Consider the following 17,061-nt stretch of genomic DNA (forward strand, 5'->3'; position numbering starts at 1 on the left):
AAATTCAACAGCAGTAAAGTTATTTCCATAGAGTCATTTTAATCTATATTACTTTATTAACTTTTTCAAAGATGCCCAAGAGATTGGAGCAGTTCCCTTACAGAATTCATGTCCATGTCTTGTACTAGCCTATTCTCAATTTCACCCAGTTTTTCCTATTTCCAAGGTGAAGCTCACCAATCTATCATTACGGAACTACGGATATGAGAAGTTCCAAGTCCCTGAACTGGGTTAAACTGACATTAAGAGCCTGTCATACAGGCTTTCCTTCAGCTATATTGGTAGTTGTTACATAGGCAGGTGCTTGCATGTGAGCTGAAAGGAGGGAAGGTTACAAAATGGCAGCAGGCTAAAAACCAGAAAAATGATTGGAGATAGATTTCCTTTCTCTGAAATAGAATAAGCTTTTCGCAGTTCAGTAGAGTTTTCTAGGTAACATAAGCAAAGGCTTGTGGCTGTATAGGATCCAATGGCACTTTTTGGAAGAGTAGCGATGTTCAAGGTAATCTTAATACCCTGGCCAGATTCCCATTTGGATAATTATATACTGTCTGCCTAAAATTCCCTCTAGTTTGAATTGACCAGAGCAGTGGTTTTTCACCTTTTCCCTTTGGATCTTGGACAATGTATCTGAATTCAGGACAACTGTCCCAGGCATTTCAAACTGTATGTTCAACTACTATGAAGGGAAGAAAGCTTACAGAGAAAAAAAAAGCAGAAATTTGGTGCACATTACAAGAGGAAAACATGAAAATGTAGTAAACTGGCGATTTACAAAAATGTTACCATTATGTTTTTCCCCTACACAAACAGCTAATATATACTTTCAGTCCAGATTGAAGGAAAAACAACAAACAAAAGCAAAGTCTCCCAGAGAGAGCACAGTGTGCCACCCTGCAATGGCCTGTAACAATTCTGTCTCTAAATAACTGTCTCTCTCTTTAGAAAGCATAGTCCTTGACATGTATACATGCAGTGCATAGCAAACAAAGGTATAACAGTAACAGACCCACATTCCTTGACAAGTCAAATCTGAACACCTTTACACACACAAGTACATCACTGAATGCACAGGCACGTGGGCCCATTTGATTTCATGAGTGTGAGTATTTACTGGATTTGGGATTAGTTTCTTTTAAACCAAGCCAAGGCAGAATGTACTGAAAAAACTGGTAGATCAGTTAAAAATTGATCCAATTTATTCAATGTTCCTTAAATAAATAAAGATGCTTTCTGAAAAAATAACTTGGTTGCATTGCCATAGCAACAACTATCAAATTATATAGCAAATGCCTGGGTAATAAATATGACTTTCCTGAGGAAATCAACAGTAATCAAAGTATAGGCAGCCATCACTGACATCAAACCAGGTGAAACTTGGTGGCAGCAGCTAACATGCTGAAGTCTTGAATTCCTTTGAATTCAAGCAGCAGGAAAAGTTTGCACAATCCACACTGCAAAGAAAATCGGCAGTTGACTCCCTGACTCTAGGTTCCATCACTGGGTTTTTTTCTGTGGGAATTTGATTAGTGCCAATGCTTTTGATTCAGTGGCACACATATTCTTTGCCACCCACTTTTAATTACTTGGCAACACATATAATAGAGTTTGCTGGTAAATCCTCTGTAATTACATAGTAATTTCCTAGTGATCTCCTTAATATAATACAAAGGCAACAATCTTCAGCAGCCTGTAATTACTGTGGGCCCTGCGCTGCATCTGAGGGAACACAGGCAAGCCTGCATTTACCCTGTAATGAGATGGTAAGTACCCAGTTACTACATGGCAATAGACATACAATTCAATGATCAACATTGACAAGGTTAAGTCAAGAGATACCAACAGAGACTCTGCAAAGGAGTGGTGGTGGTGGTGGGGGCGGAACGACAGCCCTCACCACATCACACTAGAGGAACATTTGCAAGAGATGATGCAAAAACAGTGTGCACTGCCATTACCTGTGCAGTAACAGACCCACGGATTTAAAGGCTTCAGCCTCTACTCTATCAATGTCTGTCACCCCTCTCCCATCTTACATGTCTTTGGGATGTTACACTGCAACCAGGAGGTGGGATTGCAGCATGTGTAGACACACACGGGCTAGCTTTGATATAGCTCTCTTGAACAACAATAGCAGTGAAGCTGTGGCAACACAGGCTAACCATCCAAGTGCATACCTAGGGTCCCAAGCAAGCTGCCTGTGCTGTCATTGGTTTATTACCATTATTTCAGTTAGCTAGATCAAAGCTAGCTTGGGTAGTTCTACATGTACTGCAGTCACACGTCTGATTGCAGTGTAGACAGACCCTTTACCTTGCAAGGTAACAAGTGCCCTCAGTTCCTCATAACGCACCATTAGATTTACCATGGGCCTGCTTCGAAGTCCACCGAATTCGATGGAAAGACTCCCGTTGACTTCCAAGGTCTTTAGATCAGGCCCTAGAGCAGGTCTGACATCAAACCAAGACAAGGGCACTCCATACCTTGTAAGATTGGGCCTTAATTCCCTTTCAAAGAGACTCGTACGTATCTGCTTTATTTCCCATGTACTCTGTTCATTTCAGATCAGGATATTCAGTTTGAATTGCTGGATTTTTCATGTCAATACAAGTCATTGGGACCCACAATCCCAAAGGCAAGAAATTCACTAAACAAGACTTAAATTGCTTGCTATCATTTTAGCATTTCAGAATTGCAATTAGACCTTGGGGGTGGAAAATAGCAAAGACTAGAAGTTCTGACAGGTTGCACCATGTTGTGACATGTTTTTGCACAGAATCTGCTGTGACAAAGTGCTAATGCAGCTTGAGGTTGCATGAGCCATGAGAAATTAAACTCTGGATATTATGAACACTGACAGTCTAAAGCAGTGGTTCTCAAAGCTGATCCGCCGCTTGTTCAGGGAAAGCCGCTGGCGGGCCGGGCCAGTTTGTTTACCTGCTGCGTCTGCAGGTTCGTCCAATTGCGGCTCCCACTGGCCGCGGTTCACTGCTCCAGGCCAATGGGGGCTGCAGGAAGCGGTGTGGGCCGAGGGATGTGCTGGCCGCCCTTCCTGCAGCCCCCATTGGCCTGGAGTGGCGAACCGTGGCCAGTGGGAGCTGTGATCGGCCAAATCTGTTGACACGGCAGGTAAACAAACCGGCCCGGCCCGCCAGGGGCTTTCCCTGAACAAGCGGCGGCCCAGCTTTGAGAACCACTGGTCTAAAGAACACTTTTCTCTAGATTACAATTAGCTGCGTGTCTGCTGAAACTTTTTCCACTTCTCTCTAAACTTGTTATTTGGGAGGACTGTGGGAAAATAAATTATATCCTTATGATACCTTGTCTGTCAATTTCTTCATACAATTGTATGGAAAAACAACAGTTTTGTTCATAACCAATGCTCAGTAAAAGCAAAATGGATTATTTCCCTTTTTTTGTGAGCATGTGAAAAGGTTAGAAATGACTCACCGTGATGATGTAGGGAACTACATTGTGAAACTGCTCATGAGCAAATATACAGAACAAAAGAACCTCCACCACAGATCAGATCAGTGGACCATCTATGCTAGTAACTTATCTTGGATGTCTGCCAGCATCAAATGCTTCAGAGAAAGTGTAAATTCCCCAAATAATCAGGCAATAGCTAACCTATAGGAGAAGTTTTTTTCTTAATCTCAAGCAACAAGCAATAAGGTTTTTGTGCAAAAGCATGAAGGCTGGTAGTCTTTCTAATCTGTATTCTAGCTAGTGCAATTGTGAGTGATGGTTTTATTTTTCATAGAAATATCCATCCTCTTCCTGACTCTTTGTAAGCTCTTTGCATCAATATCTCAAGGCAGCAAGCTCCACAGGCTAATTCACACTCCCCCTGACACAGACTTTGGATGCAGGGCCAGATTTTTAAAAGTGAGCCTCTTATTTGCACTCAAAATGTGATGCTTCAGAGGAAGAAATTGCCTTCCTCCCTCCTGTAGAAACTATTATGCATGCAGTCAATTTTGCAATGCTTTCCTTGGACTGGAAAGGAAATTCCTACCTACCCCTTCCCATGCAGTTCTCCATTTACACCCCTGGGCATGAGATTTCATGGCCTTTTATTTTTCTATATACACCCTCTGTTTCCTGATGGAGCTGTCAATATCAAACTTTCAAGGATCTTTAATACTTTCCTTTTATCTGCTCATTAATAGTTCACAATAGCACTTCTCTCCGACTTATTCTTATGAAGCAGCAATTAGCTCTCAGGCTAAGTTCACCAGGGATCCAGCTCTCTAAATCCCACTGCCTTTGAGAGATGCTGTTCTTTAACCTGTCACTTAGACTGGATAGTGGTGTCATGGGGCTATTTCCTTTCAGGAAGGCAACCATGCATAATTGTCTACAGGAGAAAGTCGTAGACTTGCATATGGGGCAATCCTCACCCTGTGAACTTAAAATAAAAATGTAATTTGAAAATGGAAATTTATTCTCCTACCAAGTAAGCCCTGATCAGCAGGGCTTCTGATGATGCATAATCACTCAGGACTAAGATCACTTACTTATGATAGCACCTGGTACAGGGCTCCCTGGGCTGGGGGGCAAGTGTGGCAATTTGCCCCAGACCCTGGGCCCAGCAGGGGCCCCACAAGCCCTGACCCAGCGGCGGTCTGGGTCTTCGCTGGCATTTCGGCGGCAGGGGGCCCTTCAGTGCTGCCGAAGACGCAGAGTGACTGAAGGGCCCCCCGCCACCAAAATGCTGCGGAAGACCCGGACCACCACTGGGTGAATACAAGCGCTGCAGCTCCCCCGCTTAGCCCCAGGCCCCCTGAATCCTCTGGGTGGCCCTGACCTGGTATGTGCAAACCATGTTCCAAATGCATAAAGACAGCCCATGCTACATTTAGTGATAAAGGAAGAGCCTCCCTTCTGCTGGACATGAGTAATGTAAAGCGCAAGGACCTAGGGTCCATGTCCCCGAGGTCAAAACTCTTGCAAAGCAGCAGCTGGAAGCTCTGCGTGACCCCTGCAGCTTAGTGACAAAACTCAAGGAAAGGAAATGCATAATGGGAGAAAGCTAGTACATAAATAAGAGCAGAGGAACACAAGCTAGGGCATCATTCAAAACATCTTTGAGGAAGAGAAGCGACTTTTTTCAGGGACAAACTGCTGTAATCAGATGAGTAAATGACATGCGAATGAGAAGCCAGTAATTCATCGCTTTCAGAAACATCAATGGGTCATGATGACAACAGCATCAAGGCCACATAGCTCTTCATATTAAAATCAGATTATTCAGAGAAGCCAAGTCCATATCAGGAGAGGGGTTCATATATGCACACTGACTTCCTGAATAATTTCTGAGTGGAGTGAGGGAGATGATGTGGATACATCCCTCTGGTCTCAGCTTCTGTTCCATGTTGTTGTTACTTATGGTGGATGAACCTCAAAGAGTGGGAACTGGGGTTGGATAAGACCCCACAAGTTTGGATACTTATCTGAACTCTAAGGATCATGAATCTGTAAAATGTGGATGAAAATCTCACAAGAGGAAGTTCCTACTGGGGCCCAAGCTGCAAAATTCAAATCTGGATTTCAATCCCTCTGCCTAAAATTTTGGACTTTCTAGACCTAGGGTTCAGATTTATTACTTGTCAACCAAGGTTTTTGGTAGCTCGTGCTTCTAGCTGAGTTAGAAATACTGTAAAGCCAGCTTCTGCCAACTAGAATTTCTGCCCTTCTAGAAACAGAAATGCCCCGTACAACAAAAACAGAATGGGATGTTGTCTGTAGTGTATATCTGGAGTGTGTGCATATGGAGTCTGGCAGGACATGTGTGGAAGTTAACCAAACTTTTCAGAATTTAATTAATTTTCCATTCTAAAAGAGGGCTACAATCAGGGATTGATAGAGAATTCTTATTTCCCCCCAGATCCAAACCACCCTATTTTTTAATGTTGCAAAACCAAAACCCAATAATCTTGACACATCTCCAGTTTGTTGAAACCCACTACAATTGAATCTTCCTAACTGGTGCATCCCACTGGAAATAAAGATGCCAATTAAAAATGTTTTTATCAGAGGTCCATAGGAACATAATCCACTGGGAAATGGTCACTTAAAAAAATTGCAGGGAAAAGAGAAATGAGTCCAGTAAAACATTGACAAGTACATTGATCATGGTACTGAGTTATTGTGTCATCCAGCAATGACCCCATCAGATGACCACATGGTATCTGAGAGCTCAGAAATGGGAGCAACTAAGAACAGGAGGGGATAAGCCATCTTTCAGCTAAGCCACCCTCGCTTGAAAATTCAAGAACAGCGATGACACAGAGATGAAAAATGAGCTCCTGGTATCTGATTTAGAATATGAGTTACAGATTACAGCTATTATGGTTTTTCCCCCACACTCAGAGGAGAACATAACACTAAATCTGGATTTTTATTTTAGGTAAAGGAAAACTAAACAGATAATATAAAATCACCACAAAGGTGGCAGAGGGCAGTGTCTCTCTTGCTCCAAGTCCTGCCATTTTAATATCCCCTCACTGCCCTGTTCCGTAGCAGACAAGCAGGACTTCTTACATTTGGAGACATAGAACTGGAAAGGGCTTCCTGGGTTACTGAGTGCAGTCTGCTGCTGTCACAGGCAACCACCCCGTCATATAATCCCTTTCATAAATTTACCACGCTCCATTTCAACACTAGTAGGCTGTTTGCCCCCACTCCTCTGATTGGGAGGCTGTTCCAAAGTCTCTCTTCTCTGATAGTTAGAAACCTTCTTCTAATTTCCAGCCTACATTTATTCACAATCATTTTATAACCCTTTGTTCTTGTGCCAACATTGTCCTTTAGCTCAAGTAGCTTTTCTCCCTCCCTGAGGTATCAATAGAGAACAATCATTTCCTCTTCCAACCTGCGCTTTGCTAGGTTAAACAAAGCATGATCATCCTAGTAACCTTTCCCTGCACCTATTCCAGATGGAAGTCGTCATTCTTGAACATGGGTGACCAAAACTGTACACAACATTCCTGATACCAGTGTCTTGTGGAACAAATTCACTATTTACAGACACAATGCAAAGGAAAGCAGAATCACAGCTAGGTCCACCAGAACTGGCCTTTTTCATTGGTGCACAGACCCAGATGGTTTAGGCTCAGTCAGAACGGCTTTGATAAAGCTTAAGCACATACTGTCCAACAGAACTTGCCAGGGCAACTATGCCTAATTGACAACACTGAATTGCTTGAGTCACCCACCAAGCTGCAGATCACTGCGGAGTAACTGTGAAACTAACATGCTCCCATTCACATACTGAACAAGTTTAGCTCTAGCTTTTTTACAACCCTTTCCTTGGGAAATACATTTCATGGAGCAGGTCCTCAAGGAATCAATTCTGAAGCACTTAGAGGAGAGGAAAGTGATCAGGAATAATTAACATGGATTCACCAAGGGTAGGTCATGCCTGACTAACCTAACTGCCTTCTATGACGAGATAACTGGCTCTGTGGATGAGGGGAAAACAGTGGACGAGTTATTCCTTGACTTTATCAAAGCTTTTGATACAGTCTCCCACGGTATTCTTGCCAGCAAGTTAAAGAAGTATGGGCTGGATGAATGGACTATAAGGTGCAATGGATCATCAGGCTCAATGGGTAGTGATCAATGGCTCCATGGCTATTTGCCTGCCGGTATCAAGCGGAGTGCCCCAAGAGTCAGTCCTGGGGCTGGTTTTGTTCAATATCTTCATTAATGATCTGGAGGATGGCGTGGACTGCACCCTCAGCAAGTTTGCGGATGACACTAAACTGGGAGCAGTGACAGATACGCTGGAGGGTAGGCATAGGATACAGAGGGACCTAGACAAATTGGAGGATTGGGCCAAAAGAAATCTGATGAGGTTCAACAAAGACAAGTGCAGAGTCCTGCACTTAGGACGGAAGAATCCCATGCACTGCTACAGACTAGGGACCTAGTGGCTAGGCAGCAGTTCTGCAGAAAAGGACCTAGGGGTTACAATGGGCAAGAAGCTGGATATAAGTCAACGGTCTGCCCTAGTTGCCAAGAAGGCTAACGGCATTTTGGGCTGTAGGAGCATTGTCAGCAGATCGAGGGACGTGATCATTCCCCTCTATTCGGCATTAGTGAGGCCTCATCTGGAGTACTGTGTCCAATTTCACTATGATGCTTACCAGTTTAAAGACTTCTACAGTGTAAACCGACCTTAAGGCAAATGGGGTGAAATGATGTAAAAGGGACTTGGTGCTGTGTATCAGGAAATATTTCATCTGGAATAATCTAGGGAAAGGATTGAGGCAGGACTGGAAAATAACACTAGATTGTTGATGTAGGCTCACCCTCCCATCATAATTGGGAAAGACTAAACACATCCTATCTAATGTGAGGTTATCCATGATACTTATTCACTTGGAACGTACCAATCTGATGCCAGGTTCCACTCTTCAGACTGCCTATAGCTTTGGAGAGTTAAAGAGTTAACAAAGCTGACTACCTTAGGATTTCTCAATGTATTTCCACCTCCCATATTCTTGGCTGAATAGCTATAAATACTTTCCCCATTCTACTGCATTACAATAGCAGTTGGGTTTCCTTTCAGCTGTATTATTGCATCTGAGGTGTAGCAGAAGGTGATTTCAGTGAGGGCCTGTAAAACAGTACTATTCTCAGCTGTCTCTCTAGCGCAAGAAGTGCCTTAAAAGTAATGGGAAACTTTTCCGTGATCTTTTACTTAGCAGAGAGTGGAGTGAGAGATTGTCGAAATTAGATGAAGTGCAGAATGGTGGAAGTTTATCCTTAGACTGTTGAAGGTGGGAGCTTATCAAGGGATTTTGAGGAACCAAATAGCCTAGTAATGAGGGTTACAAAGTGAGGACCCCTAGCTTCTTTCTGGTTCTGCAGCTGGCTTATGCTGTAGCCATAGGTAACTGAGGTAACTGAGGGCTGCTGGAAGCAGCGGCCAATAAGTCCCGCGCCGCTTCCAGCAGCTCCCATTGGCCTGGAGCAGAGAACCACGGCCAGTGGGAGCCGCGATCAGCTGGCAGGGGCTGCTCTAGACATTTTGCCGCCCCAAGCACGGCGGCATGCCGCGGGAGGTGCTCTGCCGGTCGCAGGAGCCGCGGCTCCGGTGGAGCCGCGGGACCAGCGGACCCTCCGCAGGCATGCCTGCGGGAGGTCCACTGGAGCCGCCTGCTGCCCTCCCGGCGACCGTCAGAGCGCGGCATGCCGCCCCACGCACGCGCTTGGCGTGCTGGGGTCTGGAGCCGCCCCTGTCAGCCGGACCTGCAGACGGGGCAGGTAAACAAACTGGCCCAGCCCACCAGGGGCTTTCCCTACACAAGTGGCGACCCCAGTTTGAGAAACACTGTTCTAAACAACCATGCTATATGTACAGCTAGTTTTGAATACTGTACACTCCTGATTATCCGAATAGCTGGAGAGGGGGACACAGATTTTATTTGGATAATCAGGAGTTTGGGTAATCAAAAGGACGGGAGCCATTCAGCAGCAGGGCAGCCTCCCCCACAACCGGGGGCTCTTCTTCTATCTCATAGTCTTGCCCAGGGGTCTCTACTCACTCCCATGACAGCAGGGCTGTGGAGGGCTCCCTGCCTCCCCCCTTGCAGGATCCCAGAACATCTGGATTTCAGTCAAACAGCCTTTTAGTTGGAGCCCCTTAGCTCAAGTCAGCTGGCATGGGCCAGCCATGGGTTTTTTAGTTGCCATGTAGACATACCCCAACATTAAAGCACATATCTAATGTCACCTTAAACATGGGAGGCAGAGAAGGCTAGTGTGGACAGAAGGTCCCTGCTTCCCTTAGAATTGGCAGTCAGTTTCCAAATTAAACTCAAATCTGCTTTTAAAGTGGCTGTCCAGAGGGAAGAAAGTCAAGAACTTAAACTAATCTTGCACTTCTTACTGATATGCTCACCTAGAAATAATTGCCCTCATTACAGGCATGTGCTGAAAGGTAGCCTGCGGTGGTGCTGCCTCAGACTTCCTACCCACGGGCTCTCTCTCTCATCAGTACCCAGTGCAGAGAGGAGAGTGGAAAGAAAACCCAAACGACTACCATAAGTAAAGCACTTGCAATCACAGCTGGAACTGAACAGTCGGCGCACAGTTCATTTACTCAAACTGAACAGTGAAAATTAGAGCTACATTAATTTTAATGAGCTAGACCCCTCCAAATGCCTTGGATGGCTTTGAATATCTCAGTCAAAATGGATTATTCTTTGTAATACAAAAGCACCCAGGAGCCCCAATCAGAATTGGAGCCCTATTGTGCTTGGTGCTGAACATACATTACAGGGCTGGTGACTTTCTGATTTAGAACGGTTTAATGTTAGTAGAGTATAAACTTTCTGATTTAGAATGGTGATGAAACTCCGTGTTCTCCATTGAAGTTTTCTTTACCAAGGTGGTTGGAAGCAGGGTTGAAACTGGGTAGTTGGAGACCTTGTTCAATTTAAGTACAAAAGGTTCCAATAATAATTCTACTAAGTGCATTTAAAACCCAGCTAAGTATCCAGGGATGGCCCACTCCTGGAATATAATTAGCAGGACTTTCCCACCCTCCAAATGGCTCTGAGTGCCACAGGATTTGTAAGATGACAGATTTGCTAATGAGGAGAACTATGCAAGTCACTTGGCTGAAAAGGTCAAGTAGGTTTCCCAGTTTTTATGGGCCAATGACTTTTCTGAGGGAGAGCAGTTTAAAAACTATCCCTCAGGGAGTTTAGAAATTGGTAATGGTCACTAAGTCAACAGTTTGAAGGCAGCCCCAGTTAGGAGTCATTGACAGTTATTTCCTTTTTATAGCACTGTCTTAGGCTGTGTGAAATGATCTGTTACATCCTGGACACATCTCTTTCCATATTCCGGTCCCAGAATGTCTCTCTTTCCTGAGCTGATGTGGAGACACACTGTGTACAGTCCAAACTTTTACCCTCTCTTCCTGAGGTTTGGCTTGAACAAAGAAATCAACAAGATAACAAAGCTCTGCTGGAATCACTCCACAGGCTTGGCTGCTCCCTCAGGAGTGAGATCCTTTCTCCTGTTCCCACTCCCTTACATCTTTCTAGGGGAAGTCGCAAGTCACTCAGTGAAACGCAGGGACAGACAAACACTCCATCCCACCATTAACCTCAGCCTAGACCAATCCACACAAGCGGTCCATTTCCTAGACACTACTGTGCTAATAAACGATGGTCACATAAATACCACCCTATACCGGAAACCCACTGACCACTATACTTACTTACATGCCTCCAGCTTCCATCCCGGACACACCACACGATCCATTGTCTACAGCCAAGCTCTAAGATACAACCGTATTTGCTCCAATCCCTCAGACAGAGATAAACACCTACAAGATCTCTATCAAGCATTCTTAAAACTACAATACCCACCTGCTGAAGTGAAAAAACAGATTGACAGAGCCAGAAGAGTACCCAGAAGCCACCTACTACAGGACAGGCCTAAAAAAGAAAATAACAGAACGCCACTAGCCATCACCTACAGCCCCCAACTAAAACCTCTCCAGCGCATCATCAAAGATTTACAACCTATCCTTAAAGATGATCCCTCACTCTCACAGATCTTGGGAGACAGGCCAGTCCTCGCTTATAGGCAGCCTCCCAACCTGAAGCAAATACTCACCTGCAACCGCACACCATACAACATAAACACTAACCCAGGAACCTATCCTTGCAACAAAGCCCGATGCCAGCTCTGTCCACATATCCATTAAAGTGACACCATCATAGGACCTAATCACATCAGACATGCCACCAGGGGCTTGTACACCTGCACATCTACCAACGTGATATATACCATCATGTGCCAGCAATGCCCCTCTGCCATGTACATTGGCCAAACCGGACAGTCTCTACGCAAAAGAATAAATGGACACAAATCTGACATCAGGAATCATAACATTCAAAAACCAGTGGGAGAACACTTCAACCTCTCTAACCACTCAGTGACAGACTTGAAGGTGGCAATTTTGCAACAAAAAAACTTCAAAAACAGACTCCAAAGAGAAACTGCTGATCTCGAATATGCAAATTAAATACAATTAACACTGGCCTAAACAGAGACTGGGAATGGTTGGGTCATTACACTAATTGAATCTATTTCCCTATGTTAAGTTCTCCTCACACCTTCTATGGGCCATCTTAATTATCACTTCAAAAAGTTTTTTTCCTCCTGCTGATGATAGCTCATCTCAATTGATTAGACTTTTCCTGTTGGTATGCATACTTCCACCTTTTCATGTTCTCTGTATGTATAAATATCTCCTGTCTGTGTGTTCCATTCTATGCATCCGAAGAAGTGAGCTGTAGCTCACGAAAGCTCATGCTAAAATAAATTTGTTAGTCTTTAAGGTGCCACAAGTACTCCTGTTCTTACTGCTAGTCTGAGTTCATTCATCAAAAAATCACTCTCAAAGGGTCATTATTTGTTTGTATTCCTGTTTGAGTCAGCAAATCAGGGAGCTGAAACAATAGCATGTGACCAACGATACACTAAAAATGCTGAATGCCTTGTAGTAAATAATTCATAAGATGACCATGATTAGTCAAAACTGTCAAATATTTACAAATAATCAATAGGATTGGTTCACGAATGACTAATCAAACGAAGGGCATAACTTCATAATAAATAGTCTCACTGAATAATTTAGTTATTATAAAGTTTCACAAGCAATGCTGCAATGCACAAAGCCCAACCCGAGAGAAATAATCTACCCACTTGCTGTTCTGCTGTATGTAGTTACTGTTTGCAGAGACTAATGTGAATCTTCCTTTCCTCTCATTTACAAGGTCTGCACTGCTAGTACCACACTGACCTGGTTTGCATTAAGAATTAACATCTTCAAAATTGTGCTGATTAAATGGAGATTTTTAAAAAAAAATTAAAAAGGACAAGTCTGGCCAAAACCACAACCACTAAGATCTTGGGGATATTAGTAACCACAGCTGGCAGATTTCACATCCAATTCCTGCCTGATCTTCATTGAAAGAGACAAGGCTTTAAGCATGGAGCCAGAGGCAAATATAGAGTATAAACAATCTAGCGGGGAGTATTGTGAAGTAAACGTTTGCACCATTAGGACGTTAGATTCCTGATGTGATTTGTATTTTTAAAATAAAGGAGTGTCTGATATATGAACCAGGTCATGGCTTTTTAAAGGGGCAGAGGGAGAGGGGGGAGATCAGGCAGAAAGAATATTAAATCCAGCAAAATGGAGATCATCCTGTATTAAATAACAAACAGAATTCTAGCAGCACAAATGGGCACCTCCTACAATGCAGCCCAATTCCAAACAGCATTATTAACCAGTAGATTTTATATTTCAGAGGGTAAAGCGCTAAGAAACAGAAAGTAAAACAAACCACCAGGCAGGTACTGTGTGTTAATTCCCATAAACAACATAAAAGTTGGAAATGATTGAAAGACCTACCGAAAACAGGGTGGAATAGGCAGACAGAGCAAATTTGATGCAGTAGTAATAGAGGAGGGGATCTTTCCCCTCTGATTCTTTTGTCATCTTTTCAGCTCACGCTCTTGAGTGTGTGGATTGGGCACTGTCTCCTAGTCTCAGTGGCTGGAATAAAAAAAACCCACCCTTAAACTTCAACTGCTCTCTACAACTTCCGCCTGGGAGAAACAGAAAGCAACTAGACGGGAGGCAGGAACATTAACCCTTTACTGCATTTATTGCCTAATGGAACTAGTGTGGATTTGTTTCTCAAATGAAGGGTCAAGATTCACTGCTTTTTTATTATTTCAGTGGAATATGGATATTCGTAAAATAGATGCAATCAAAAACACAGGCAGCTGCCTACCCTTTGAGCTACATTCTTTTTAAAAAATAACTGTTACAGGCAACAAATCACAGTAGGAGACACTTGTCTTGTCCTTTATGGCATAAAAAGCACACTGCGATTCTGTGATCTCAGGGGTATTACTCACTTTCATAGAGCTCTGTTTACTTTTACAGATGTGGATATTGAAGCATCAAGAGGTTAAGTGACTGCTCGAAGTCAAAGAGGGAGTCCGTGGCAGAGTTGGGAATACAAATCCAGATTTTCCACCTTCCAATACCTGCTGTGACACATCCTCTGACAGCTGACATTATCCTTACAGAGGGCGAGGGGCTCAATGGTCTAAGAGTCAGCATTTTCCAATGAATGGGGTACAAGATGGGGAGGTAGAGACCAAATATAGATATTCCAGTTTTGATGAGGATTTACTATGTGTAATATCACGTATCGGGGGTAGCTGTGTTAGTCTGTATCCACAAAAACAACAAGGAGTCCGGTGGCACCTTTAAAGACTAACAGATTTATTTGGGCATAAGCTTTCGTGGGTAAAAAACCACTTCGTCAGATGCATGGAGTGAAAATTACAGATGAAGGCATTATATACTGACACATGAAGAGAAGGGCATTACCTCACAAGTGGAGAACCAGTGTTGACAGGGCCAATTCGATCAGGGTGGATGTAGTCCACTCCTAATAATTGATGAGGAGGTGTCAGAAGCAAAGCTGCTGCTTCAGTAAATAGTCTAATAGGGTGGGATTTTCAGAAGCACCCAGTAGAGTTTGATTTTTAAAATCAGGTGGGCTCCTGTCATGTATTTTTGAAATTCTCATTCTTAACATTCAAGATGTCATAGCCATGGAGAAAGAGAGCTCCAGCAATGACATATATGCTGAGTGCTTAGCCACAGTTCACTGAACATAGAGAAGATCTGGTTTGAACAAGTCAGAGAAACTGGTCTCCTTCACCGTCATGGACATGACTCAGTTGTATGTTATATTTGTAATACCAGGTATCTCAATGTGCCCTTTTATTAGATCTTTTGTCCTTATTCTGCTGTTAGCATTTTTATTATTGGCATGCATTGTGGAGACACAATAAAGTATTCATCAAGGAGCCTTCGCACCCACTGAGTTACTTCCAATTACTGCTTGTATAGCTTCCTCTCCAGCATTTTTCTCAGTGGGTTCTATTTTGCTACTTAGTATGTGACCGTGTTCCAGTCATCTGGTTTCCAGTTATGGTAACATTTAACGATGTCTGTACTTTAATGAAGCCCATATTAAGGAGAAGACTTAACAAAAGCAGGCTCATGGGCTAGACTCTCTGGTCTAAGTCCACTTCATGCGCTAAGGCAGTGCAAAATGGACAGATTCCAGCTGTAGGTGGCCACTGGAGAATTCCTTAGTAGAGGGGAAATCTCTGCTAGCACTTGGCTTGCAGAGGCTGCTCCTGTTGTACTCACCTCTCACCTCCAGCATTCCAAATGCCAGGTAGAGAGTGGGCAGAACCCTGTGCTTGTTCCTCCACTGGTGTAAGATCATTGAGGGACCACATGCCAGTGGCATGAAACAGAGATGCTCCTCAGCATCTCTCAATTATTCTAGGACCAGACTGTGTGGGATCAGTTACATTGTTCTGTATTCGGCCTTGGTGTGTGGAAAACGTGAGCTATGGGCTCATGACCCAGCGGATGTTAAGGCTTCCTGAGGGATATGGAAAATTTTTTATTCTGTTGGGGAAGCTGTTGCCTGTTAGCTCCCTCCAAGTGGATCTCATTTTCTTTCCTTATTCTCTGCCCTTCTCTAGTTTTTAAAGTGTATTTTATACAAATCAAGTACATTTATACGGCTATTAGCACAGTGATGGATTTTAATATTGTTATCAATGTGATGGCTCCATAGCAGCGCCTCTAGCCTGAGCCTTTGTTTTGTTTTAATGAACTAGCAGTAACAGCTCTGCAATGTTCTCTATATTGCTGACTTTTAAAAAAATATGAAATGCTCTGGATGCTGATGAATTTCTTTTCCTTGTTCAGTGTTCATGATTTCATCTGCCATGAAATGGGAATGGCAGGCACTCCAGTACATTGATTCAAAAGTAGTTCTAGACCTAGCTATGTCCCCAAGCCAGCTGGATCTGGGCAACATCCAGTCATTGTCTCTAATTGTGGGTCTCTAGGGTTCATTTTTGGGTGCAGACCCTCTGTCTGGCCCCCTTCCTAGAACTGTGGAGTCCCACGGCCCAGCTGCTCTAGAAGCTGAACTCAGCTGGTCTCCTGAGCCTCCCAGTCATTATTCATGCTCTGCTAGAGTCCACCTCCATGGGTACACTGGATTATCATTTGGCTCTTCAGGGACACATGGAAGGTAAAGGAAGGCTGCGCACATGAGTTATGAAACTTTAGGAAAACAGAAGCCTATATATTCTCACCCACCCTTCACCCCTTTTTGTGAGGCCTTAGGCCCAGTCCATGTGTCCGGCAGATAGACCTCTCTGCAGTACTTCTCTCTGGTGATGTTCAGCTAGTGAGAGTGAGGTGAGAGCAGGTCTTACCCTTACATAAGGTTAGGTTCCTAACCCACTGACCATCTTCAGAGCACCAGCCAGATGGTTAAAGTCCTAGCTACACACTCAAACTGCAAGACACGTTTTTTAAAAATGGCAGTTCCAATATCAAGGGAAGATCACATTTTGATACCAACTCATACAGACTATCAGTGTCATTGGCACATTCTTTCACTGTAGTTTCTCTAAGTACCTCTGTGAACTGTGGTTTTGTAGCAGTAGTCAGTACACTCTAAGAGGAAATTCCCCAGGATTGTTTCAGGGGTTGCATGCTGAAAAGGAAGGTGGAGGAATTATTTTTCTTCTCTCACTAGCGTAGCGGTAGAAAACCAGCTCTATGAGAAGTGCTGGGCTACACCTTGCATGGCTCAGAGGCTCTGATCCATTACCAGTCGTTTCTCCTCTAGGCTGCTGGTTTAAATCTGGCCCAGTTGAAAAGTTACTGAAAATCATAAGCCATGTGTTGGTGGGTCAATGTCATTTCCTAGTGGATAAATTCCAGATCACAAGAGCCAGAAGTGCTTCTGACACTAATTTGCTCCCTACATTGGTACCCTCAGCAGGGAGGCCAAAGACCAGGAGTCGAATTCTGAAGTAACTCATTGCCTTCAATGAGAATCGCAGATGCTCACTGTTAAATTCCCACATACGTATGTGAGAGCTTCCTTCTTCTGGATTAAG

General features: G+C 43.7%; 1 protein-coding gene across 12 annotated transcripts in view; it reads right to left on the bottom strand.

The window, feature by feature from the left end:
• The window catches only part of LOC120397400 (tetraspanin-15-like), a 248,840-nt gene that overhangs the window by 185,338 nt on the left and 46,441 nt on the right, over positions 1-17,061 (bottom strand). Inside the window, exon 1 of one of the 12 annotated variants that reach the window (XM_039523171.1) lies at positions 13,451-13,626. The exons of the other annotated variants lie outside the window; for them this stretch is intronic. Within the exon in view, the coding sequence (XP_039379105.1) occupies positions 13,451-13,537 (87 nt within the window). The 5' untranslated portion in view covers positions 13,538-13,626. Of the gene's footprint in view, positions 1-13,450; positions 13,627-17,061 lie in introns of those variants that run through there. 12 annotated transcript variants of the gene reach the window in all.

This window comes from Mauremys reevesii, linkage group 2, assembly GCF_016161935.1.
Source record: "Mauremys reevesii isolate NIE-2019 linkage group 2, ASM1616193v1, whole genome shotgun sequence".
Taxonomy (NCBI): domain Eukaryota; kingdom Metazoa; phylum Chordata; order Testudines; family Geoemydidae; genus Mauremys; species Mauremys reevesii.